The sequence below is a fragment of the Ipomoea nil genome, unplaced genomic scaffold (assembly GCF_001879475.1).
Source record: "Ipomoea nil cultivar Tokyo-kokei standard unplaced genomic scaffold, Asagao_1.1 scaffold2704, whole genome shotgun sequence".
NCBI classification, from domain to species: domain Eukaryota; kingdom Viridiplantae; phylum Streptophyta; class Magnoliopsida; order Solanales; family Convolvulaceae; genus Ipomoea; species Ipomoea nil.
The window spans coordinates 2,697,855-2,723,580 of record NW_017619132.1 but is presented as its reverse complement, the minus strand read 5'-3'; the positions used below and the strand labels follow the sequence as shown (position 1 = coordinate 2,723,580).

At 36.4% G+C, this 25,726-nt stretch overlaps 4 protein-coding genes, 1 long non-coding RNA gene and 1 other non-coding gene across 11 annotated transcripts; 4 read left to right on the top strand and 2 right to left on the bottom strand.

Annotated features, from left to right (window-relative positions):
* Nucleotides 1-5,029: 5,029 nt before the first annotated feature.
* Nucleotides 5,030-8,413, bottom strand: LOC109155908 (secretory carrier-associated membrane protein 1-like). 2 transcript variants are annotated; one of them, XM_019303603.1, is made up of 13 exons: nt 8,172-8,413; nt 7,577-7,636; nt 7,346-7,441; nt 7,174-7,236; nt 7,021-7,054; nt 6,815-6,937; nt 6,474-6,539; nt 6,317-6,410; nt 6,129-6,174; nt 5,744-5,811; nt 5,603-5,651; nt 5,469-5,534; nt 5,030-5,394 (listed from the first exon to the last, which is right to left on the bottom strand). In XM_019303603.1, the coding sequence occupies exons 1-13, from the start codon at nt 8,229-8,231 to the stop codon at nt 5,308-5,310; spliced, it is 912 nt and encodes a 303-aa protein (XP_019159148.1). In that variant the 5' UTR covers nt 8,232-8,413; the 3' UTR covers nt 5,030-5,307. The 2 variants fall into 2 exon arrangements, with proteins under 2 accessions (XP_019159148.1, XP_019159150.1); XM_019303605.1 differs by having other exon boundaries at nt 6,317-6,368.
* A 593-nt stretch (nt 8,414-9,006) lies between these two features.
* LOC109156193 (protein STRUBBELIG-RECEPTOR FAMILY 3-like) lies at nt 9,007-14,524 on the bottom strand. 3 transcript variants are annotated; one of them, XM_019304074.1, is made up of 17 exons: nt 14,435-14,524; nt 13,600-13,761; nt 13,122-13,248; nt 12,970-13,041; nt 12,816-12,881; nt 12,647-12,718; nt 12,482-12,553; nt 12,340-12,408; nt 12,206-12,271; nt 12,036-12,101; nt 11,433-11,797; nt 11,032-11,354; nt 10,628-10,899; nt 10,375-10,513; nt 10,169-10,305; nt 9,923-10,079; nt 9,007-9,523 (listed from the first exon to the last, which is right to left on the bottom strand). In XM_019304074.1, the coding sequence occupies exons 2-17, from the start codon at nt 13,703-13,705 to the stop codon at nt 9,428-9,430; spliced, it is 2,205 nt and encodes a 734-aa protein (XP_019159619.1). In that variant the 5' UTR covers nt 13,706-13,761; nt 14,435-14,524; the 3' UTR covers nt 9,007-9,427. The 3 variants fall into 3 exon arrangements, with proteins under 3 accessions (XP_019159619.1, XP_019159618.1, XP_019159617.1); XM_019304073.1 differs by lacking the exon at nt 14,435-14,524 and adding an exon at nt 13,940-14,318; XM_019304072.1 differs by lacking the exon at nt 14,435-14,524 and having other exon boundaries at nt 13,600-13,929.
* Nucleotides 14,525-16,410: 1,886 nt separating this feature from the next.
* Nucleotides 16,411-19,558, top strand: LOC109155560 (lipoyl synthase 2, mitochondrial-like). 2 transcript variants are annotated; one of them, XM_019303156.1, is made up of 4 exons: nt 16,411-17,217; nt 17,978-18,189; nt 18,584-18,997; nt 19,107-19,558. In XM_019303156.1, the coding sequence occupies exons 1-4, from the start codon at nt 16,760-16,762 to the stop codon at nt 19,259-19,261; spliced, it is 1,239 nt and encodes a 412-aa protein (XP_019158701.1). In that variant the 5' UTR covers nt 16,411-16,759; the 3' UTR covers nt 19,262-19,558. The 2 variants fall into 2 exon arrangements, with proteins under 2 accessions (XP_019158701.1, XP_019158703.1); XM_019303158.1 differs by having other exon boundaries at nt 18,584-18,963; nt 19,154-19,553.
* Nucleotides 19,559-20,291: 733 nt separating this feature from the next.
* Nucleotides 20,292-20,363, top strand: TRNAQ-CUG. The gene has a single exon. It is a non-coding gene; the product is annotated as a tRNA-Gln (tRNA).
* Nucleotides 20,364-20,441: 78 nt separating this feature from the next.
* LOC109155582 (protein SYM1-like) lies at nt 20,442-23,134 on the top strand. Its single transcript, XM_019303184.1, has 7 exons — nt 20,442-20,885; nt 21,266-21,406; nt 21,548-21,661; nt 21,757-21,930; nt 22,285-22,400; nt 22,541-22,625; nt 22,785-23,134. Exons 1-7 carry the CDS (start codon nt 20,496-20,498, stop codon nt 22,791-22,793), a joined length of 1,029 nt encoding a protein of 342 aa, XP_019158729.1. The 5' UTR covers nt 20,442-20,495; the 3' UTR covers nt 22,794-23,134.
* Nucleotides 23,135-23,773: 639 nt separating this feature from the next.
* On the top strand, nt 23,774-25,490 carry LOC109155618. Of its 2 annotated transcripts, XR_002049922.1 has the most exons (3): nt 23,774-24,099; nt 24,228-24,230; nt 25,230-25,490. It is a non-coding gene; the product is annotated as an uncharacterized LOC109155618 (long non-coding RNA). The 2 variants fall into 2 exon arrangements; XR_002049921.1 differs by lacking the exon at nt 24,228-24,230.
* Nucleotides 25,491-25,726: the final 236 nt, after the last annotated feature.

The window sequence follows — 25,726 nt, the reverse complement described above, 5'->3', positions numbered from 1 at the left end:
ATTTATCAGGGTGTGGTGTATTTTTGTGGTGCATTTGTGCATTTCACTCAGTGCATTTTTGACACGAAGTGGTGCATTTATACATATCTGGTGGTGCATACCCACACACGTTCATACAAAAATGTTTGTCCATACTTGATCCAGTATATATATAAATGGTCGCACGTTCATACGAGAAGACCTGTTTGTATTTGATCTTTTATATATATAATGAAAACAATAAATTATAGAAAAAGTCAACCATTTGGAGCAGTACTTGTGCCGACAATATATTTGACTTGTTAGCTAAATGGCGACGCAGATATCCAAATTGGCAAGTCAAACTTGTAGTCGAGTAATAAGTCAAACTTATTTTTCTTTAAAAACTTAATATACGATGTCGGTTAAAAGACAACCTTATATGAATTATCTAAAAATAAAAAAAGACATTATACGATGTCCGATCAGTTATGTAACTAACCGATGTCATATAGTTTAGTTATTTTATTTTATTTTTAAATACGACGGCCGTTATTTTATTTAATCAATGAAATTTTTTAATAAAATTACACCATACGATGTCGGTTATGTAAGTCGTATAGTTTAAATTATTTTTTTTAATTTTTTTATTTGTGTTATATATACAACGTCAATTTTTTATGAAAATTGACGTTAAATATTTTTAAACAATATTATAATTTTATTTATCGGTTTGATATAAAACTGTTATTATATGTAATTTCTGTAGTAGTACGTGCTAACATAAATAATTAACAAATATGACTTATTTTTAAAAATAAATTTATGAGAAAAACGTAAAATCACTCTTTCAATATTAGATGTTCGCTTATAAAAATATAACTTAAATCTCTCAATGTCACCATTAGTCTTAACCCAAGTGCTTGAATATTGACAAGATAATTTCCCTGATCAATTATGGATTGCTTTTGGATATGTAATTAGGGTTTAGGAAATATAGTTGAGAGAATCTTTCCGCTTTTGGATATGCAATTAGGGTTTAGGAAATATAGTTGAGAGAATCTTTCTTATCTACCATGAATAGTTAACAAGTATGACTCGTTTTTCGCTCTTAAATTTGCTAGCTTTCTAATATTTATATGCATTATAAAGTGAAACATTAAAACTATTTATATTTATTAGTTATTTAGGAAGGAAAATGTTCAATTCTCCTCCTGGTTTTACTAGCTCTAAACTTTTCCTTTATGATATGTGTATTTCATTCATTGAGTGTCAATAAATTGACTAACCTATTACTAACTAATAAATAAATTTAACTACCAATTACATGATGACATATATATTAGGAAGTCAAAAAATTTGTAGATAAAATACAAAAGGGATTTGTAACATTGCTCATTTATGATTTGGTTTATGGTTCCATCACAAATTGAAAGATTAATTAACTTACTAATATATATATATATATATATATATATATTTTTGAAAGGATTCACTTACTAATTAATCAAATACAAATTAAAACAAACCAATCATGTAATGTCGACATAAATACTTTTAAATATTTAAAAGTAAAGTTATGAGGGAATGGTAAGATCACTCTTATAATAATTGTATCAACATAAAAATGATAGCTAGATGGGGAAAGACGTCTAGCTACTTCGCATTCACATTAAATATGGACAGCAAAATTACAGCTATACGTTTCCTTCCATCGCAGGCATGCATATTGGCTTTGCATGTGACATGCACGTGCCTGAATTATTATTGGTAAACTATATTAGAAAATTATTGTGCATTTATATCTGAGTTATGTTTTATCTGCTCGACAATTTCTTTTAAGACATCAATATATATATTTTTTAAAAAAATATTGCTCTGTATAATTACCATGTATCACAAAATTAAAAATTCTTATAAAATTTAAACTCGACATTAATCTCAATTGACTCGACTAATTCCACACGAATTCAGTGACACCAGCTTGTGTATATTAATGGCTGCGTGTGAAGATCGAGTACAGTTTCAGCGTTGTAAGTTGCTGTGAATGTTTCAGAAATTTTATAAAGCTTTAAATATGACAGCTATGTAATATTGTATGGTTGGTGTAATTATTGTATTTTGTGTTCGTATCACCAAATAAAATTACAAAACTTTTTATTATATTACATATTTTTTGAATTCACATCTAATAATGAAAATGGACCAACGTACTAATAATAGTTAGCGGATTACATTATGCCTAGCTATGATTTCCCATGCCAAATCACATAAGGAGAAATCATTCAGAAAAAAAAAAATGAAAAAATGAATTATGAATTATTAGTACAAACCGGCGAGCGAGCTAAAAGCTAGGGCAGCGCAGCGCTGGCCGGAAAATCCGAAAGCCTTTCGAATTGATCGGAAAACTGATCGAATTGGTTTTCAGTGGTAAGATCTGAGGACGGCGCCGCAGAACGTGCAGACGATGGCCTTCCAGTTTTTCCAGTAGAACGGCACGTAGCAGAAGCGCGTAGCGGTCTTCATGTCGGCGACGCTAGCGCCGCCGCCGCAGCGGGAGCAGGTACCGGCCGCCGGCTTGCTCCGGCGGACCTGCTTCGTCTGATCGACCAGGAAGCAGAAGCAGACCATGGTTGAATTGGAGATCGAGAGCGATTGGGAGATGGAGGGTTTAGTTGCGAGAGAAGTTATGAATGGTGGTTCAATTTGGTGGTGAGGTATTTATAGGCACGTGAAGAGAATACAGTTACGCAGGGGAGTTAAAATCCCGGCAGTGGGCAGTTGAGCCTTAGCTGTTGACTTTAATTTTTTTTTTTTCCCAATTATTCTTTTGGTATTTGAAAAAAATTATGTTATTGAATTTTTAGGTCAACTCGTATTTTTTAAAATTTATCTTTTTAGAGAACAAAGACAACATAAATCCAAGTCGGATAAGATACTGAAAATACATGAAAATCGTTTACTTGTGTGGACCGAATTGTCAATACTTACTCACAAAATATGAAATTTATCACCCAGGGACCTTCACATCCTGACTTGACAAAATTTATAATTGTGTTAAATTACAGTGACTTAGCAATCAATTAGGTGGTAGGACCAGTACTTAGTGCCCACAAGAAACTCACCACATTTGGTGTAACTCCCACATTGCAACTACTAATCTACTATAACTCAATCTTGCGTCCTTGTCCACAATCTGTTGCCCATAAATCAATTGAGCTACTCATGCAGATGGCAACAACTTATATGAGGATCAGTGAGACGGGTCGAGTTAAGGTGAATATTTAATACTTATATTGAAAAATGTAATACTAAACAAGAATAAAGTGTTGGTTACTTATAAGGGAAAGTACAATGTAATACTTTTTGAAAAAAAATGAATTTACAATATAGTAAAAATAAACTTGTATCAAGTTGTTCACATCACAAGGTGAATCTTAAGGTGCATGATATAATCAGTCATATAAATGGTCAATGAATTCATCACTACAGTCTGCAAATCACAAATCACAAGATTCAAGCTTGTAGGGTAACAACTCAATATTTTTGTGATAGATGATAAAATGGTTATTAATACAATTGTACGGTTAAATGATCAATATTTGATGTGTGTCATATTAAGATTTATGATGATTTTTTCTTTTATAACTTATAAAATTTTAAAAATTTATTGGATTTGTTTAAATTTTTGTTATTGGATTTGGATATTGTAGATGAAATAAATGTTCTATAAATGAAATTGGATAGGTGTTTGACTTTGCATTTTTATAAGTATATTTAATATTTAATTGTTTTTAATGATATTTTTTTGGTATACTCAATGTGATAGGGTAAACTTACTACTCCACACCAAACTAAATATAGTCCGGTCTAAGGAATGAATAAAGGCCATACACCTGTGACCCATTGGGCTAAGCAATAACTTTTGGACGGTTTGAAATTGTCCAGCTGGAATTAAGGTAGGTTAACTGCCAACTGGAAACACATTCTTCTATGACCTATTAATTAATCGCATGCCCCACTTCGCCACTTGTACCCAATCTTCCCAAGTCACAATTTACATCTGTCTCGCAAAAATTAACAATTTTAATTTGAGATAAAACATATCAGATATATGTTAAAATTTTCAATATGAGCCATTAATTACCCATGCCACAACTCGCCACTTGTCTATGATCATCCTAGGTGACAATTTACATCTGTTTCGTTGTCTCATGTTGAGTGAGTGAATATTAATTGTTGGTTTTATTGACCACATTTTCGACTACTAACCCTCTCGCTTGGTTGCTGACCGATTGCTCGATTGTCTGAACGATTGCACTTGGAATTCATCCGGTTACCTAGCAGGTTGACCTCTTCTCCCAGTCAACTACCTGGCTGGCTGCCTGGAGCCCTCATTCATTCGAATGACTCCGTAGAATACTCATTCGATTGATTGACTGACTGCTCTCCTTCCCATTCGACTGTGACCAATTTGGACGACCCCGTCTCTTTGTTCCCACCGATTCTCTATGTAGTCTCTACCACCAGGTAATTTATGTCCACGACCCTTGTGCCGACTCCCAATCTCATTTATTGCGCAATCCGACCAAGAGTTGCCGACTCTCCTTCCCATCATTAATAATTTTAATATGAAATAAAACATATTAGATAGTAACGCAGAATAAATGTTAAATTTCTAAGTATAATGATTTGAATTCGCACCGTTGTCACTATTCCTCCCATTAATACTATGGCTGCTTAATGTTTGGTTGACACCATTGGGTCCATTGGTGCATTTTGGGAGTCAGTGGGACATAGAAACTAAAGCATCTATGCAACATTGCATTATAATCACTCTCAAAAACAAACATTTATCCCACAAAATTCATTGTTTTTAAGGTATCACATATGTTGTCAAAAAGTGCCAATAACCTCAAGTGGCATGAAGTGACTCTTTCAAATGGGAGGTCATGAGTTTGAATTTCACTGGAATACTACATTGTAACAGAGTCAGTACTAAAAAAAATTTATGTTATGTCAAAACGAATATACAACAAAATATCCGAAAGAGTTGCTCAAAATAAAAAAACAAACAAACAAAAGTTCTAACCAGAAAAGAGGAAAAAGAAAAAGGGGGTATAAAACTATCCAGTCAAATTCAATGTTAAATATGCAGTAAATGCAGCATTTCTGCAAAGACTAATGTAGTGTCACTATATAAACAGCCTGTATATGTTCATCTAGTACCAGTGGGTTGTTCAGGTCTGCATGCAGGTTGAAATTTAGAGAAAAGATATAAAAGCAATCAAAGAATCCAAAGCCCCGACGAGCGCCACCGCCACCCACCGCCACTCCACAGCTGTGGTGTCATAGCGCCGCCATCATAGTTTGCCTCGCAGCTTCCCTCCTCATCTCTGCAGCTTTGCCACTTCCCCGGAAATACATGTACACTTGCTGCACATTGTAACGAACACTGAGTGTTTTCAAACGACAAGTTTCATGAAATTTGTCGAGAAGATAAACTGAACCTGAATGACCCATATGCTCATCAGTGATTCGATGGAGAATAGTACGAATCCGATAAAGTAGAACATCTGCAGTTGAAATGCAAATGTATGAGAAACCCAAATACAAATAATGCAGATCATCTTTATGCACTTACCCCAACGAAAGAATTCCAGAAAGAAACTTCGAGTGCAGGCAAGATACCACTGTGAATAGGAAGATCAAGAGGAAGTTCTATGAGGTCCACATTCTGGAAAATTAAATGGTGACACCGAATAATGTACTGAATTCAGCTTACGTCAAAGATTTCCCCTTAAAAAAGATGGGAGGCGCAACAGCAGCAACAACACAGAATCCAATGTGAACCTTCACCGTGAAGAATTAAAGAAAAGGAAATCAATGTTGTTGAGCATATAACCATTAATGTGCAATCCAACTATTAGCTTAAGCTTTTAGTTGAGATGTAGCACATGCTTCAGTTTGGTATCAGATCCAGACAAAAGGTCAAGCACTGTTGCTTGGAACCCACCGCACACGTGAGGGGGCGTGTAGAGCATATAACCATTAATGTGCAATCCAACTATTACCATAAGCTTTTAGTTGAGATGGAGCACATGCTTCAATTAATGTCAACACATGCGGGTTTCAAGCAGAAAGACGAAAGTAGAAGGAGAAGCATTTACCGCGTAACTCAAGAAAAACCAAACTAACTTCAACGCACTATCACTCCTGCATTCAGTGCAGTTGAAAACAATCCATCATACACACAAAAGTAATGCACGTTCATTCATTTTACAGTAGAGTTCAGCTAAATGTGCAGATTTAAAATATAAATAAATAAAGAGATGAAGGGGGAAGAAGAGATGAGTACTTCATTGCGCGATAGAGAGGGCGGTACCACAAGAAATAGGCTCCAGGGACACCTGTTATGAAGTAGATGATAGCAAGAAAGAAGATCATTGGACCTGTAAAAAACACAAGTTAACCTTAATGAAGTGGCTAAACATAATCGAATACCAGCAACCAACCTTCTTCATTAATCCAAGCCGCTAAGGCAACAGCTACAATGTTCCAGGCAAGACAGACAATGAGACCTGCCAGTCACCAAAACGTAAATGTGAACCTACCACAGTAGTGTCACTACTGAAAATTATGAAATTTCCGACCACCTGAAAGTGATCTTAAATCAAGTCGAAAGTCTTGTTCCGACCACTTTTGGTATCCGGAAAAACCTTGGTTGCTATTTCTGACCACTTTTTGCTTTCAAGTTGATTTAAGATTACTTTCAGGTGGTTGGAAATTCTATAATTTCCAGTAGTTTGTATTAAGGTTGTTTTCCGGTAAAACTCTTCAACTGAGTTAGGCTTACCCAAAAGTGTCATGAATGCCACATACTGCATCCTCTGCAGATGAACTGGAATTTCGTTCGCAATATCATGGTGAATAATAGGGAAGAGTGGTGGAAAATTCTTTTCCTCTATAACGATCCCAGCTGAGCAAATACAAAAAAATAGAATATAAATATTAAGTTCTATATAAGACTTAAAAGTATATAACGACATTACAGAGACCTACCCCGTGCTATGGCATCTTCTTTCCTTTTCAGTTCCTAAATAAAACACCAAGAATATATTATATATGTTTGTACACAGATAAAGATGACAACTTTGAGATTACGTTAGTGTATTATAGCATCAAAAGAACGCAAAATAAAATTCAGAATCCTACTTGTTCCCTCCTCTTCAGTTCAGCCTCCTTAGCGTGAAGTTCCTCCTCCTTCCTCTTTATTTCCTGGATTCATAGAATTAAACAAGTCATTTTAATTGTAATCCTCGAGAGAGTAAAAAAGTATCCTATACACTATAAAAATCAGAAAAAGATCAATAGCATTGTTTTTCACCGTGGCGGTATCAATAGGAATATCTACAGTATCAGCACGTTCAGGTGGAAGAGGGGACAGTCTTGAGTTCGATGCAGAGGGCTTGCTCCCGGGATTCTGGTGATTTCAGCAAGAACAGTAATTCATAAGCAACGAAATTATCGGTGAACAGCTTATATACATGAAATAATTTCCAGGATGAGAAGAAGAGATTACAAAGGACATGATTCAAAAGAAAAAGAATAAACTTACTGCCATAGAAAACGGACCGCTACCACCATCTGATTGACCTTTACCTCGAGTGTTTTGGTCCTAAAATCAGACACAAACATCATGCTTAAAGTGTGAGTTATGAACTTCACTGAAAAATCAAATGGAAAGCCACACATTCTTCGTGCCATGACTCTTAGGAAAAAAAAAAAACATCACATTTAAGGCTCACCAACGGATCATTCACACGATGATTCATATCTTTCTCTCAGAGAATTTCAAATCTGAAAGGACAACCATGTTGCCAGAAAATGAATATATAACTAATTCCATTGACAAAGAGAACATATAAAAAAAAAACATTGTCCCTATCATATAAAAAGGCATTGACTATATTCTTCTGAGGCCAAGCAGCTAATCAAATAACAAGAATCTCAATTTGAAATTTCACTACAGACCAACAATATGCACTTTCACTAAAAATCAATCCATAAGCTCCATATATAATGCAAAATCACTAATCCAACCAAATAAAACAGGCCTAAAATCCTAAGAGACCGATAATCTTCAAAACTAAAACCATCAAATCAAAAGCCGCAATAACATATATAGCATGATTGCATGGAAATGGAAATACCGAAAATGGGTTAACTTCTTCTTCTTCTTCCTCGAATGGGTTATCATAACGCCCCGCCATGAGAACGAATCAGCACAGTATCAAGAACAACAACGTGAAATTCACGCTTTTCGGAAAACTTTGGCAGATCTGATTAAAGAAAAAGGGAAAATGGGTATAATGTGGATTGAAGAGGGCATCGCATGGGGTTTAGAATTTAGATTCAAAAAATGCGGTATTGATGCTTAGGAAGAGACGTGAAAGTTTCAGTTTTTATGTTTTCCTTTTGTAGAAATTTTGTCAGCCTTCGACACAGAATCCCGCGATTCCTGAGTGGGAGCGAAAACAGGCGCGCTTGTGCTTATATAGGTCATAGGTGTCAACCGAACTTAGACTGCTTCACTTAAAAATTCAAATAAAAATAAAATAAGAGTTGGATTTAAAGAAGGAAAAAAAAAATGCTTCTCATGGAGTCATGGATGAGAATTTTTTTTTATGATATTACCTAGTATGATAACCAGCTTGATCGGCCGGTTCGATGCAAACTGTGATTTCTTTTAAGGGAAGTCGAGAGTTCAGCACTTTGTCCCTCAATTGAGCAAGTCCAGAAAAACTGAGAACAGTGGTTTAACCAAAGTTTCAAATTTGGCTCGGCCAAATTGATTTTTTCATACAAGAGGGAGTTCAAACTCTCGATCTCGGATAAGAGTGTACGGCCACTCATGCCATCTAATCGACAACTTAAGATCGGTGTACATCCGATTAACTTAATGCAAATTCTTGAAAACTTCACCTACCTCAATTCCAATTGATAGTAAACAACAACAATAACAATCATAGGAAGTGCAAGATTACATATTTACATGCTTGCATTAACAATAGCTAACAATTTTATACAAGATTGAGTTTAAACTTTACATGGCATGGCTAACATGCAGCACTCCAAATGATATATAACTAGAATGATATAATGATACAAAATAATCACACAACACCCAACATCTGTCCATCTACTATTCTTCCTGCAATGGCTCAATGCTTCAACCATTGTCCATGAAACTTTGCAGCAAAACTTGAGAACAATTTGTCGGAGGTCATCATCATTGTCGTCACCATTTCCATATTTGGTTACGACTTCTGTTTCAAGATCTGTTTGTTACGTTTGCAGAGTCCAAGTCCTTGGCCTTGCATCATTCATTTTGCTTGTCTTTCAACCGCGATTCATGATTCTTCTGTGGATCAGTTTGCTTGCAATCATGAACTATCAGATTATTATCTTAGCCATCGTCGGATCTGTTTGAAGATTCCCTCCTTACCATTTGAATGATGTCCTGCACAACTTCAGACATCGGGGGCCTGAACTCTGGTTCTTGCTGCACGGGGGAATAAACAAAGGTTCAAAACCAGCATATATGCAAACGTGTTATTGCGAAGAAGGTAAACCATATGACAGATAAAAACTAGGCATTCGTTGTCAGCCACAGATATGGAACGCACAGACTGATGGATCTCAGCGCTGCACTATGCTTACTTCCGAGGGGAAGTCAAACACGCTTAATCACAGAGTTCTTTAGTTACCTGGTTGTCATATCTTACTTAAAACCAATTGGTAATAAGTAGGTAGACATTAACCATTTAACCACTTCCCTCCATGGTAAGTCACAGCGCCACGTCTCAAATCGAGCAGTGGCTGAATTCAGCCAACTCGGCTGACGCCCAACACAGACTATAAAAATTTTCGTGTATAGCTAAAGATATGTGACGTAATGCACCTGAACACAGCGGGAAATTATGTCAGCAAAGTGCGATAGTGATTTGATAGGGTATTTTCCGTTAAGAGAAGGATCAACCATCCCTGTCAAGGCGTCGATATCATGAAGCTGAGGTATTGCCCATCTCACCAAGAACTGCTCCCCACGACTCCGGGTCCTAATTATGATACAAAGGCAATGAAATTGGGTAGAAAAGCGAGATTTCCTAGCTAGGGCGGGGCTCAAATGCTCAATAACAGGTTTTACCTGTCATATGACATTCTGCCCGTTAAAAGCTCCAACATTACAACTCCGAAACTGTAAACATCACTCTTTAACGTATAAATCCCTGACTCGAATTCGGGGGCACCATAACCATAAGTCGTAAGAAGTTGTCCTGACAACTGAAGAACTCATGATCTTTAGATACAAAGTTATACAAAAATACTCGATCTATGAGATGAAAGAAGTACCTGGCTCACAGCCCCCGATGATATCAACGGAGCCAAACCACAATCGGATACATGAACAGCAAGCTCATCGTCAAGGAGAATATTCGCAGACTTGAAGTTTCTATGAACAACTGGCGGTTCACAACTCTCGTGCAGATACCTTCACCATTGAAAAACATAAATGTCAAAAGAATAAAATTTCCTATCCAACGTATTACTTTTCCATACTAGTTACCCTTCTCGGTTTTCTTGAAAATTCCGAATATTTACTTACTCCAAGGCTCTTGCGGCTCCAAGGGCCATCGTGATGCGCATATTCCACGAAAGATTTTTCTTGAATTCATCATTGTTGTGCAGTGCATCCTGCAGTGTCCCGTTATCGCAATACTCGTACACCAGGAGCCTTTCACCATGCTCCGCACAGTAACCCATGAGTTCAACAACATTAGCATGGCGTATTCTATCGACGTTGTTTACCAGATCTATAAACTCGTAATCCTTTTGCTGATTGCAGACTCTTTTGTCCAGTTTCTTCACAGCAAGCAACTAATAATAAAGAACCATAAAAGTAAATTAAATGTGAGTTTTTATGGTTCTACAAAGAGAAAAGACGGAAAACTCAATTGATAATCAGTGAGATATTCAATTAATATGGTTTATTTTAATCAGAAGTCGTACCTTGCCACGAGGAAGCTCTGCCTTATACACAGTGCCCAGTGTTCCCGTTCCAATAAGATTATCGTGAGAAAAGCTATTGGTATATTGCTGAAGAGATGCAATTGTGTAGGCATTCACAGACGTTGGTGGAAGTCGTCTCGTTGGAGGATTAGCTACAGTTTCTGTCGGAGCTGGAGGGGGAGGCGGTGGTGGCATTGCATCAATATCGAATCGGGTAATGTTAATCTCGTGGCTGTCCTTTGGTATAGCACTCACGTTTTCTGCAGTTACCTCGGGTCTGTTTGGTTGATGCTCCTCTTTCAATGCAACCACGGGAGGAGTTGCTGAAACACATGTAAGAAAGTTATTCATCATTGAAAACCCGAGCCTAAAGTGCAAGTAAAACAATTTAATTCAAAAACCTTTCTTTAAATCATGCCCAGGTTGGACCATGGAACCATTATCACTTGGGCTCCTTCTTGATACCACAGGTGGAGCGATTTCAAGCCGACTGGGAATTCTGTGAGTATCTTGCCTTTTCTTAAAGCACTTTGGCAAACAAAGAAGGATTGCTAAAACCAACATTATAAATGATACTACTGCCACAATTGAAATCCAAACGATCCTTCTAGTAGCCGCTGAATTTTTGCTTTTCTTGGAGTTTGGCTGCTCAGTTGGCGATGGCCCGTCAACCTGTTTTCCAGGTTTTTTATCAGAGGGCGGTGCTGGAGATGGTGTTGGCGGAGGTGAAGGAACATTACTACTGTTGAAAGGGTTCCCGTCTTTCCTGCAAGATTTTTTTTTTTTTTTTTTGGGCATCTAGTTAGAACATGACACTGTTTTGTAATACAGTTCATAATAGATTGAAAATCCAGCAAAGATTGATTTTTTCCAAGATTTAGCACAAGAAGAATATATATAGATGATTCTACTTCAAAAATTCCCATTTTTATCAGCCTTCCAAATAAAAGACGCCAAAAATGTTTTCAAGACTGTAATTGAACTGTCTCGATTATGGAACTTACTTGAAAACTGGAATGGTCAAGAGCTTCTGAGGTATGGGTCCGGAAAACAGGTTATTTTCTATATTTCTGAAAGGGAGGAAACGTGTTAGCAGAATAATAATAATACACTCTTAAAATAAATGCAAAAATTGGTATCTTGTATCCGAGAGAAATATAGTTGAGTAAAGTACAAATCTTGAAGTGGGAGATCTTGTAAAACGTCGAGGGTTCCAGAAATCTGATTATTCTGCAAATGACTGGTGAAAAAGCGGTTAGATTCATAAACAAAAATGAAAAGAATCAAACCGAAATACTGAATACTAACAGAGTCACCAAGGACAGATTTCCTAGCGATGGTGGTAATCTCCCACTTAAATTGTTATTGGATAAATCTCTGCACAAAGAAAATCTGTTAAAAGTAAGCCCCGCTATTGCAACACAGAAGCAATTCAAGTAAGGCATCATACAGATTCTTCAAATGAACGAGGCCTTCAAAGGAATCGGGAATTTCTCCGGTCAAATGGTTGTCATTTAGAGACCTAAACAAATGTATAATCGTATATAAGCTAAATAACAATTAATGATCAGGAAAAACAACAACTTTCAAGCATACAAATTGAAGAGAAACATACATAGCTGATAGTTGAGACAGGGAAGATAAGGAATCAGGAATATTCCCAATAAACTCGTTATCTGAAAGAAACCTGCAAAAAATTAAACACCATTAAGCGATTTGCATAATACATATGGAATATATATACACAAATATATGTATTCTTCAAGAAAATGACTGAAACATACAGGTTATCCAGCGTAACCGGGAGATTGGATGGAATTGCGCCTCCAATGTGGTTGTTACTCAGATCTCTGCCACAGTGACATTCCATACTAGTCAAATTGCAGGTATATAAAGAAACAAGGAAACAGAAGCATAAAATTGATTCATCGGACTTACATTTTCTTGATCGAGGAAAATGATCCTAAGTTATTGCCCAATTCACCGCCCAAATTTGCAGCATTGATTGTACTGTTCATAATATGATGAGAATAATTAACATCTCGATTCGATATATCTTCCAAAGATTGCAGTAGTGGAAGGGCTCACACATTGAAACTATGTTTGTACCCTCGCATTGAACGCCTTGCCATTTTCCATTACACGGGTCTCCATCGACACTCCACCCGGGTAGAGGAGGGGATTTCAAAGCAGCATATAAATTATTCATCGCAGCAACTTCACCATTTTAAAAAGAAATGTCAATGCTAAAACGCCTAAAAGTAACCACCTTAAGGCCCTTCGCATAAACTATTTGCAGAAGAAATCAATTAAAAATGTTCTAGTATTTCTAGAGTAGATATATCTGCTAAAACCAAAATGCAGAATGATTTGCCAGGAAAATTCTTGTGAAAGAAACCACTTTTATTCAACAAGCCTAAAACTTTATAACCAATTAGCTAAGACTAGACCAGCATTGCATCAAAACTTATCAGTAATCACCACTCCCCCTAATCAATAACTCAATTCAAGGCAATCAAAGTAAAATCAAAATTAATTTATAAACATTAAGAAACCATTGAGCCTTACCATCTTTAGGATTAGCCCCATCCACCATACGAATGGCCAAAATCAAGAAAAGTCCCACCATGACCTTTAAACTCAAGCAGAAAACAGCTAATTCATACCCACCCATTGATCCAAAATATCACCTTTTTCCTCAATCAACTACACTTCTTTCAGAAAAATCCTCTGCATAGCCAATAAAAAGTTAAAAACCCTTTCTATCTCAGAAAAGCAGCTATGTTTTTAGAAAGGAAAAGTGCAAATGCCAATTTATCAAAGTTCAGAACTTTAACAAGCTATTGAAAACACACACACACACACACACGCAGAAATAAAAGAATAAATCATAGATACCCACATATACCTTTAACAGAATCAAACCGAAAATCTTTGAACAAAGATTGAACCTTTTAGCAGGCTAAAACAAGAACGAAAATGGGGGGAAAAAGGAGGAACAAAGAGCTAACTAAGAACACTGGGGAGAAGGAAAATCTGATTTTTACAGTGAATATGATTTTATTTTTCTTTTAAACTAAGCAACAGCTGATTAACAAACCAATTAAAAACAAGATTAAGTAGCAAAAAGAGAGATGGAAAAGCTCTTAAGCAAGAAAAGATTGAAAAAAAGAAGCTAAAAAGTAGAGAAAAGCCAATGCGGAAAGTTGCAGAGGGTGGAGGGGGAAAAGATGAACTCTTCTAGTCTTCTTTGAGTTCTTTCCCTTCCTCTCACTCTCTCTCTTTCTAAAAGGACGTGGGAGACGTTGTGACTCGTACATGCATATCAGCTCTGAGTCACTTTGCTCACTCGTGTCACAATACCAGGCGCAGTGGCGGCGCGTGCCGGACAGTTGTTTCTTACCTCAATCGCTTGTTTCTCAACGTCGTACCGTCGTTCGGTGATTCAGATGATGCTCTGTAGAGCGTGACGATGCGCGGAATCTTATGACTGATGAAGTGAGGTCTTGGATTTAAAGATTTACAGAAATTTACCGCAGCTGACTAGCCGCCATTTGTAATAAGAGAAAAAAAAAAAAAATGATGGGTATAAACAGTCAATTTGTAACATATAATTGATGGGTATAAATGTTATTTCCCTAGAACACAAAAGTGATACTTTTCCATGATAATACTAAAATCAAAAGCCATAAAAAGTTGATAGAATTTTCCGTTTCCTTAAGCCCTCAAATATAATGTCATTTTCAACTTTAATCACTAATTATTAATTTTTGTACACAAATTTAAAATCATTACAACTTTTTATCATTTTAACGTCTCCTTTGTGACTTTTTTTTTTTATGGATAAAAAACATATTTTTCTATACTTAGTTCAAATATTTTTTTAATGACGACAAATCATAGTCCGCACTAAAAAGACTGAGAGATCGTTAACCAGAATCAAACATATGACCTTCAAGTACGATAGTCATGTTCCACACATTTAATTATCTATTTTGAGGTTTCTTTCGAATAAATTTAATGTATATTTTCTTTTTCATTTTTCCATCTTTTTATTTCCATATATTCATTTGCTAAATTAGAGACCATAGGGTGCAGAATAATAGTACATCCAATCAATGATGCATGGGAGAATATGCTAGGTATAATGTTGATAAGATAGAGAGCTCAATAGTAAATTATGAATGAATAAATTTAAAGTACTTTTGTCTACTAAAATACTCAACATGTATTATAAGAGCTAACAATTTCAACGAATTGCTCCAAAAAGATAAAGCATGATTCTAATGTTAAATGTCACAAATTTGATTCTTATTAATACTGTCTAACTTGAGTCTATCGCATTGGGTCTTTTTAGTGTAATTCATTGCTCCTATGTAATTTTACGTGTGATTTGTAAGTTATTACACAAGACTAGAGTTTACCCAATGTTTACCCTTAAGCAGTGTTTATAAGTTTCTCTTTTCAATTGACGAATAAATCAAAACGAATGTGAGTTTTTTTTTTTTTTTCTTCATTTGTGTGGTTGCTCATTCAATGCTTACTTTATAAACACAGTTTCAACATTCACTATACATATAAAATGTCATATTCGTTGAATTGACTTGTTGGATGATTTTTAACGATGTAAATCATGTTTACTTGAGGGATTTTGGTTAGTGTTGGCAACGCGATTGTTTGTGGTTCAAACATAAATGACTCAAAATGTATGATATTTAATTTTATAGTAGTTATTATAGTTCTACATTTTAGGCTAAAATTTCCAACAAATTTGAAGCCATGCACAAAGAATGACCAAATAATTGTTGGGGGTTAAGTGCCCAAGACATATTTGTGTATAAATTCAAGATATAGTAATCAAGAGTGAAAAAAAAAATGATTATGAGAATCATCGGAAATGATTTTAACATCTTATTTTTACAAAGATAATGGGTGTTACATGTGCTAGATTGATGTAATGTTGTTTTTTAGCTTTTTCGTTATGATGTATTAAAAAAAGTTATAAAAATAATAATTAAGAATCAAATGTAAAATTGTAAAAATGTAAAATGACATAATACTAATTCAACGAAATATATATAGAGAGAGAGAGGGGAATACAATCTGATGAAAAAACCATACTCCCAAGTTCAGATGCCATGGTATGTGATATTCGGTTTTTGAAGTCTCTTTTATTTTTATTGATTTTTTGGGGGTTAAACCAATAATAAATGTATAAAAAAAATTATTAAAATAATATATTGTATAAAATATATCATTAATACTCCGTATTTTTTTAAAAATGACATTAATAATTCACATATTATAAAGAAATATAAATTAATTTTTTTTTTTATTAAAATTGAATTATAAATAAGTTGTTTGAATTGAAATGTCAAAGATGCGTCTCTTGTTAGTCTTCCATCAAGCTGTCACCGTCAAGGAATCTGTGACATAACATGCAATGATGAGATTAAAGAAATTCCATTAGCGGGCCCCACGGGTTTGTTCTTCAATTTTGATGGGCTAATCCGCCCGCAATTTTGAAAAGCCCGGCTCTATAGGCCCGCTACCAATCCACACCTTACTTTTCTGGGCCCATGGGCCCGTTTGACTGGGACACCGGACACCGGACCAACCAGATTCCTCAGATTACTCAACCAACCACGACAACCTCAGAATTTCCGAGGCCAAGACGAACACCGGAAATCAAATCCCCATTTTCTCCTTCCCTGTCCGCCGCCGGAAAATGAATTTCCGTTTCGCAACCCTCACATTCCGGTCACTCATATCCACCCGCCGCCGTCTCTCCTCGAAATCCTTCGCCTCCTCCGCAGCTCCTACCGCCGCACCGCCGTCATCTACTTCCCCTCAACAGTACCCCCAAACATTGGATGGCTTGCGGAGGCGGCTAGCGGCTGAGTCGCCGGCGCTCGGAGACTTCGTACGGTTCCAGTCGGACAGCGAGTATTCAGTTGAAGTCGGCACGAAGAAGAAGCCGCTCCCCAAGCCCAAATGGATGAAGGAAGCAATCCCCGGCGGGGAGAAGTACACGCAGATCAAGAAGAAACTGAGGGAGTTGAAGCTCCACACGGTTTGCGAAGAGGCTAAGTGTCCTAATTTGGGAGAATGTTGGTCCGGCGGCGAAACGGGCACCGCCACCGCCACCATTATGATTCTCGGCGATACTTGCACTCGAGGTTGCAGGTGATTTTTATTGCTTTATATATTGGATTTTTTCTATTTCTATATATTTATCCTTTTTGAAGTCATTTATATGAATGTATTGCATTTAGAGTTACAATAATCAGAAAGCATTAAATGCCATGAAAACTCCAATATGTGCAAGAAGGAAAAAAAGAAGTGAACCCGGTAGCTCAGTTGGTTCTCGACTGACAAATTGTGTATAAGGGCACATGATCGAGTTCTGGTAGTCATAGTGTGAGTTTCACCCTTTTGTAGGGTAGCTTCTTGTGGGCATTAGATACTGGCCACCTGATGGGCACCGTGATTTACCCCTCGGGTGTGGGCAAGGAAAAAAGAAATGATTTTTAAGGCAAATATTTAGAATTTATTGCTGGTTTGATAGCTCAATTGGTTCCCGGTGACAAATTGTGTATAGGGACACATGATCGAGTTCTGGTAGTCATAGTGTGAGTTTCACCCTTTTGTAGGGTGACTTCTTGTGGGCATTAGATACTGGTCCTCCACCTGATGGGCACCGTGATTTACCCCTCGGGTGTAGGGCAGGAAAAAAGAAGTGATTTTTAAGGCAAATATTTAGAATTTATTGTTGGTTTGATAGCTATACAGCAAGGGTTGATAAACCTAAGATGTTTAAGGTAGAGCAGATTTGCTAGCCTAGAATCTGGAATTTTGGTCTTTGATCATCTATATTTATTAAAACTTTTACATGTACAACATGTCATCAGTTCATTAAGGATATTCTCCCTGCTAAAATTGGCAGATTTTGCAATGTGAAGACTTCTCGCACTCCACCTCCTCCTGACCCAAACGAGCCATCCAATGTGGCTGAGGCAATTGCTTCGTGGGGGTTGGATTATGTTGTGATTACCAGTGTGGATCGTGACGATTTGCCTGATCAAGGAAGCAGCCATTTTGCTGAGACAGTAGAGAAGCTCAAGGCATTGAAGCCAAATATGCTCATAGAAGCACTAAGTATGAACACCTTCTTTCCCACATTTGCATGATAATATATGTTTAAATACTATTGAATTTGGAAGATGGAATGGCCTGGTAGGTGGAGAATAACACCACCCGCCAGTTAGGCGGAAGCAATGATGAAGAATCAAAGAATAGAAAATGTATATAAGGCTGAAATATATTAGTATTATCTGTCTTTCTAATAAAGAAACATAGTACATATATATATACATTATACAAACACATAACTGTAAGTAACCACCTATAACTGACACCTATTCATAAACAGACACAACCTTATATTTTTCAACAAATACGATATCTTTTGTTAGATTCTTTAAAGTATACTGTTTACATTAATTTCTATATTGAACCCCTTCACTTGTTTTGTTTTTTTTTTTGGTTGTAGCTCCTGATTTTCGAGGGGACCATAGTTGTGTTGAAAAGGTTGCCAAATCTGGGTTGGATGTTTTTGCTCATAACATCGAGACAGTTGAGGAGCTTCAGAGTGTTGTACGTGATCACCGTGCTAACTTTAAGCAGTCCATGGATGTCTTAATAATGGCCAAGGAATATGCACCTACCGGTACACTGACCAAGACATCGATAATGTTGGGATGTGGAGAAACGCCCGATCAAGTGATTAAAACAATGGAAAAGGTGAGGGAAGCGGGTGTTGATGTAATGACATTTGGGCAATACATGAGACCCTCAAAGCGTCACATGCCTGTGTCGGAATACATAACTCCAGAAGCTTTTGACAAGTATCGAGTTCTTGGAATGGAAATGGTTCGTCCCAATCCTTTTCTTGTTAATGTATATTATCAGTGTTGCAAAAATTGGGCCTAGGCGCTAGGCGGTCGGCCACCTAGGCGCCGATTAATCGCTCTAGGCTCCCTAGGCGGTCCCCAGGCGCCTAGCGATTTTTTCAACCTTGATATTCCGGCTAATGACATTAGTGCCCGTTTGCGTATTTCAGGGATTCCGGTATGTGGCATCTGGACCGATGGTTAGGTCCTCGTACAAGGCAGGCGAGTTTTACATAAAATCCATGATAGAATCAGACCGCGCTGCATCTTCAGTGTAACATCCGGTTTTTCATACAATAGAATTTACTGCTTCAGTGGTTTGCTTTATGTGCTCCCCTAATTGCTTGGTCTACTTTTGGTGCAAGCCCCATTCAATCTTCTTCCCATCTCAAGCAAGAATCCACAGCAGAGTGTGAGGCAATGGGAAAAACATTATTTGTACTTCATGTTACTTGTACATATGATTGTTGATGTAATTATAATGTTTTGGATATTGCAATTTGATCATTGTTCAATTGTGTGTAAAGACCTTCCATTTCATACCTCGAATGTTCAATATGATTGGGAATAACAAAGCACAGTATGATGCTGTCATACTATGATAAATTAGGACATCCTGTGGGAATATTTCCCTGCTATGACATGACATCCCTAAGAGTTTTCGACCAGTAGTTTTTTTTTTTTTTTTTTTTTTTTTTGGGGAGATTTTTTCAGAGTTTTTTTAATGATATAAAAGAGAGAAGATTTTTTTTTTTTTAATTAAAAAAAAGAAACACTAGTGTGAAAGACACACAAACAATACTTAACGGGCACGTACACCTTGCATTATATCGACACATTTATAGATGCAAGCTAATCTGGATCTCAAATATCCACCATTGTGGAATGTGGATGCTTTTGGGTTTTAGAATTGATTTTGTTTTGAGTTAATGATATATGGGGTCTTTCGAATAAAAATTTAACCAGCCATGCTCATCTTGGAAGGATTATGGGTGGTTAAATTTGATAGTTGAAGGATCATCTCGATCCAATGGTCATCTTGGAAGGATTATGGGTGGTTAAATTTGATAGTTGAAGGATCATCTCGGACCATGGACGGTGACAATTTGAAAGTCAAAGGACCACCAATGGTCAATTTGGACCATGGATGGTAACAATTTGAAATTCAAAGGACAACCAATGGTCAATTTGAAAGTTTAGGACTAAACGTGGCAAAACCATTATACTCAGAGGATCTTAGATGGTATTACTCATTTTGTTTTCTTAAATTTATGTTATATAATTTTAGGTTTACAAATCATACAACAAGGTTCCATGGTCTAGTGGTCAGGACATTGGACTCTGAATCCAGTAACCCGAGTTCAAATCTCGGTGGAACCTAAATTTCATTTTTCATTTTCGCCAGAAGCTTCGGCTTCGCGGGAGCAGTTAATAGCTTCATAATATATATTTTTTTCTTTTTTTATAATTTATCAAACATTGCGTATCGGCATAAACCTCCCGCCACCAACGATGTCGGCTCTGAGCACCGTCACCGCCCATCTCCTCCCGGCAAAATCCTCCACCTCTGAACCCAAGAAACCCCGGACGATACTTCCCTTCAATTCCGCCCTCTTCTGTAACCAAAGTACTTCTACTGCCTCTTTGACCTCACTCCTCTCACCAACAACCGCCGCCCTTAGGCCAATTAAGGCGGTGGCGGAAGACAGAGAAGTGGGTACGGCAGAAAGCAGCGAGGGGGATAATGTGGAGGGTCCCGGAGAGACGAAATTGGAGGCGATCAAGAGTGCTATAGCCTCCATTTTGTCTGATAGAGATAGGTTTCTTAATGCTGCTATTGTGCTAGGTGCCGGTACTCTTGCCATCACTAAATTGCTTACCATTGATCATGATTATTGGCATGTGAGTTATCCTTCTGCTTTTCTTCGCTTAATTTTGATATCATAGATCATCTGGAATCGTGTATTCTTAATTCTGTTTGTTTTGTCCTTTAAAATTTGCTTTATTGTTGTTTTTGGAGAAATTCAGCTTAAGAAAAAGGTTCTTTTCAACAACCCCCTTTGAAAGATCTAATCTTTTTGTTTTCAAAAATTTGCCAGTTATTTCTTATTCAGTTAGTTCTAGCTTAATCCCTGATTGATTTGAAATCGCTTATCTTTGTGATGAGCTGAAATGGGAAATGAAAAGTTAACCCTAATGAAAGTGAACTGTGGATTGGTTTTTGGTATTGGAAATGGTCTAATCTAAGGATTCAATTCAATCCAATTTGTTGTGTAATTCAGGGATGGACCCTTTATGAAGTCTTGAGGTATGCCCCAGAGCATAACTGGAATGCTTATGAAGAGGCTCTGAAGGCAAATCCTGTGTTTGCTAAAATGGTGATCAGTGGCATTGTCTACTCTCTGGGAGATTGGATTGCACAGGTCGGTCCGTCGCCCCAAAAAAACCCTTTGTTTTGATAATTTTCAAACCTTATTTTCATTTCTTAATTTTATGGTCTGTGGACAACAGGACAAGCATTTTTCTTTTTGGGGTCTAATTTTGATTTTATTATGGGCTTGAAGTGTTATGAAGGGAAACCTCTTCTTGATTTTGATCGGACACGCATGTTCAGATCTGGCCTTGTTGGATTCACACTTCATGGATCTCTTTCCCACTATTATTACCACATTTGTGAGGTGATCTTTGTTGCTTAGTTATGTTTAGTGTTTAGCGTTGTTTCTTATCTTTGAAATTTTATGCTTGGCTGAAATTAGTTGACTTCCATTTGCAGGCTCTTTTCCCATTCAACGATTGGTGGGTGGTCCCTGCCAAAGTTGCTTTTGACCAAACCGTCTGGTCTGCAGTTTGGAACAGCATCTACTATGTGGTTCTGGGTTTCTTGCGTTTCGAATCCCCTAACAATATTTTCACCGAGCTCCAAGCCACGTTTTGGCCAATGTTGACAGTAAGAAAATATTTGACTATAACATCAATGGAAAAGTATTCTTTATTAATATCTACTTTTATGTTATAAACTCGAGAACTCCACTACCATTAGAATGGAGCATTATAGAACAGAATGTGTATTAGATTGATCTCCTTTTCAAAAGGATAATAGAAAACGTGTTATGTGATTATTTATGTCACTTTCAATGGCGATCTTCAAAATCTGTTTGTGAAGGTAGGAAAAGTTATTGAAAAGCAACTAAAACAGGAAGTTGGGTGATGCCTCATATTTTGAAATTCCCGATCTTTCTTGGTACTTTGGTTCTTGGATTCATATAGGGAGACAACTTATTTTGGTTTTTATTTCTCTCAGGCTGGATGGAAGCTTTGGCCGTTTGCTCATCTGATCACTTATGGTGTGGTCCCAGTAGAGCAAAGGCTCCTTTGGGTAGACTGCGTGGAACTTGTGTGGGTCACTATACTTTCAACGTAAGGGTATAAATAGTGGATGGATATTGATGTTCTTGAGATTATAATTTTCCCGCAAAACATTTAGAAACTCATTCCATTTTTGTCATAAAAAAAGATCGCCTGAGAATATCTGATTGATGCTTTAAAATTTACTGTAGTTATTCCAATGAGAAATCCGAGGCTCGGATATCAGAAGCCTCAGCAGAAGCCAAGCCTACACTACCCTCGGGGAAAAGAAATAAGGTATGACTTCAGTGAACCTCGACTCAAATATTACGATGTTCCATTCTTTATGTGATCAAAGTGTGTAATGTCAATATTGCCCCTGCACACGCCAATTGATTTCTTTGGTTGACTTCCTCAGACCAAGAATTAACCCTTTCCAATCTGATATCATGGCAGAAATTATGAGGGCATGAGTGGAAGAACTTCTTGATCCTTCAATTAAGTGGGGGTATGATGGTCAAAGGAACTGCAGTGAACTTTATAATATATGCATTTGATTGGTGTACTAGCCAAAGGGATACCCTTATTCTATAGGCCACATTATTATTCCCATCATTCTGGTTTTATCTGCAGGCTTGTTGCCCTCTCATCCTCATTATTCTCCTTCTTGGTATCATAGTGTTGTGCAATGGGCAATTATGTAATTAAGAGATTTCATTTCTTTTTCATTTTTCTTTAACATTTCCTGTCACTCAATCATGTATCTATGTAAGGCAGGTTATTCATTTGAAAACCATGATATATATTATATATAAAAATATAGCATAAAAATCTATCCCTTGTCATCATGGTTCTTGATTAATGATTATTGATCATGTGCCAACAAATTTACTATTACTAATATACGGAGTAACATTTATTTTTTCCATACTACATTAGTATCAGAAAGAATTTTTCTAATGACATTGTTAATAGTATCAATATCAGTAGTTATTTAGGAGATATTTCTGACAAATTGGAGAGAAAAATGAAAAGAGAGGGTTTAAGTTCATCTGTTAAGAAGAGATTTTGAAACAATAACCTGGTCAGGGGAAAGAAAACAGGTGAAAACAAGTTTCGTGCGCGCCTAACAAAGTGTTATTAAATTATTTTATTTTTAAAAAAATCAGTTTTTTTTTTCTCTCCCTTCCCATGTGTGTGTGTGTGTATATATATATAATGCAAAAATTTTATTTTTAAAGAAAAATGTTACTTTTTAAAGGAAAATGTTACTTCATTGACTAAAATCATTACAATTAAGACTAAAATTTTAAAAAATAAAATTATTTATTTTAAAGAATTACTCATGAATTGACCGAATGGATAACTAATTAATAAAGAATATACTACATAATAATGAAATACAAAAATGTTTAATTATAAAATAAAATAAAGATTTGTTTTATGAGTTGATGGATTGTATTGTAGGATTTGTAGGCATCACGTAATTAGTGAAAGTCCGAAAGCGAGTGTGCAAGAAAGAGGAAGCGTAGATCTAAAAATCTAAAATCTTCATCCTCGAGATCTTCCATCTGGGTTTGGGATTGAAGAAATGGCGAAGCTAGAGTTGTACGAGGAACCATCAAAGGAAACGAAGAAGAAGAAGACAGGGAAGAGGAAACACGGATCGACCAGGCTCTTCGTCTTGGTCGATTACCTTTTCCTCTTCATATTCTTCTGTTTCCTCTGCTTCATTGTCAGCAAAATGTTCGGGTTTTGATCGATTCTACCGGTAATTCTCTTTATAATTTATTCCATTATTTTAATTTTGAGCACAATCACGCCATGCCCATTCTAGATAAAGGTTAAAGGTTTGATCTTTAGCTGTTCCTGCAACGAGAGCTTTGTTAATGAGCTAAGGATGTGGTTGCCATTTCTTGTTTTCTTTTGTAAGGTGGATTTGAGTGATGCCCATACCCTGTGAAACTGTAGAAGAATAATCATTTCTGGATAGGGTTGATTTTTGAATGTGTTTTATGATTATAAGACTGTTTTTGAAACTGCTGGAATGCAATGCTTTGCTTTTTGTCTGTGTTCATCCTTTTTATGAGAAAATTTTGCAACTTGTTCTGTGGAACACCCAAACATATCCTCAACTTATGTTTTAGTTATGCTGTGAGTTTTGAAGGGTTTAATGATTGGATACAAGATTTCACTTTTGACAATTATAAATAGAATTCAAATTCTGAAATATAGAGTATTTGAGAGCATTATTGGTCTGGCAGAGAAGAATTGCTGCAAGGATAAACAACTGCCATGTTAATTGAGCAGTTTGAAAGATTTGTGTACTTCGACAGCAAAAGAGATCTCTGATTCTCTGTATTATGGACATGTGATTTGATAGGTTGTTAGATTTCCAGGGACTTTTTAGCAGACGAGGAACTAAATTCGAAAGATAATTTTTGCCATCGGTTTAATTATGTGTTCATATTTTGTTCTTCACTTTCCCGGGATAGTATCAATCCAGTGTTAAAAATGTGGGTGAATTGTGTGGGCAAAGTTTTTGCCTAAATCTGTCAACTTTGTAAAAATGCAAATAGAATAGGTTTTAAGAATTGTCAGTCTGCTATTGCCAGAAATGCTGAAACTCTCGACAGACATATAACTTAAAACTTTAGATTCTAATCTTTGGTGTTTACTTAGAAACGACACAAGGAAAAACTTAAATCTGCAGTAGAACTTGCCCGCTTTAGATCTATAATTGCCTAAACTATAAACAAATATTTCCTTAAGACTATCAAGAAGATTGTTTCTTGTAAATGAGCAATGATTTCTACATGCTTTTTAGTTCTGCAATTGCCTTCTTTGCTCAATTTGCATTCATATTCACCATTAATGTACCTGTATATCTATTCTCCGCAGGATGATGATGATGATGATACAAGTGTGTCCTCAAGCTTGGGAACAACTGTGACTTATCAAGATTATATAATTATGGAATTTGGATTTTTTAAAAATTTATTTTAGTCCCACAATTTTTATGGTTACTTGCTTTTGGAGACCTTATCAACCTTTGCCTTGAGGGCCTTTACAAATTGGTTCATGTAACACCAAACCAAACACTAATTGTAATTTGTTTTAGATTGGTTCAATGATTAGATTGCTTTGATTTGTATCACACTACCAGAGTACCAATGATGTGCCTGGTTATTAGTTCATACATTCAACATGGAAGAAATTTTGGCAGAATCAATAATGTCTTTATTCATGTTGAAAAGAAGAAGCTCAAATGGCCTACTTTTCTCTTGTAATTCTGTCTTGTGATACTAGCCGACAAAAACCACAAGAAGGTAATCACCAGTCTAGGTTGTCCATAGCTAACTGGCTCAAATCAAGAAGACTAATAGGCCACTCCTGCT

What these genes read in the sequence shown, in the direction of transcription:
- LOC109155908 (XM_019303603.1), bottom strand. Translation starts at nt 8,231, where the DNA reads ATGGCGGGGCGTTATGATAACCCATTCGAGGAAGAAGAAGAAGAAGTT. An exon ending in AAGAAGTTAACCCATTTTCG is followed by an intron (nt 7,637 to 8,171) that starts GTATTTCCATTT and finishes GTCTGATTTTAG; the next exon opens with GACCAAAACACTCGAGGTAA. An exon ending in CCTCTCTATCGCGCAATGAA is followed by an intron (nt 6,175 to 6,316) that starts GTACTCATCTCT and finishes CACTGAATGCAG; the next exon opens with GAGTGATAGTGCGTTGAAGT.
- LOC109156193 (XM_019304074.1), bottom strand. Translation starts at nt 13,705, where the DNA reads ATGGGTGGGTATGAATTAGCTGTTTTCTGCTTGAGTTTAAAGGTCATG. An exon ending in TGGGGCTAATCCTAAAGATG is followed by an intron (nt 13,249 to 13,599) that starts GTAAGGCTCAAT and finishes AAAATGGTGAAG; the next exon opens with TTGCTGCGATGAATAATTTA. An exon ending in CTCGTTCATTTGAAGAATCT is followed by an intron (nt 12,409 to 12,481) that starts GTATGATGCCTT and finishes TTCTTTGTGCAG; the next exon opens with AGATTTATCCAATAACAATT.
- LOC109155560 (XM_019303156.1), top strand. Translation starts at nt 16,760, where the DNA reads ATGAATTTCCGTTTCGCAACCCTCACATTCCGGTCACTCATATCCACC. An exon ending in TATGCTCATAGAAGCACTAA is followed by an intron (nt 18,190 to 18,583) that starts GTATGAACACCT and finishes TTTTGGTTGTAG; the next exon opens with CTCCTGATTTTCGAGGGGAC. An exon ending in TTTTCTTGTTAATGTATATT is followed by an intron (nt 18,998 to 19,106) that starts ATCAGTGTTGCA and finishes CGATTTTTTCAA; the next exon opens with CCTTGATATTCCGGCTAATG.
- LOC109155582 (XM_019303184.1), top strand. Translation starts at nt 20,496, where the DNA reads ATGTCGGCTCTGAGCACCGTCACCGCCCATCTCCTCCCGGCAAAATCC. An exon ending in TTGATCATGATTATTGGCAT is followed by an intron (nt 20,886 to 21,265) that starts GTGAGTTATCCT and finishes TGTGTAATTCAG; the next exon opens with GGATGGACCCTTTATGAAGT. An exon ending in CGTTTTGGCCAATGTTGACA is followed by an intron (nt 21,931 to 22,284) that starts GTAAGAAAATAT and finishes TATTTCTCTCAG; the next exon opens with GCTGGATGGAAGCTTTGGCC.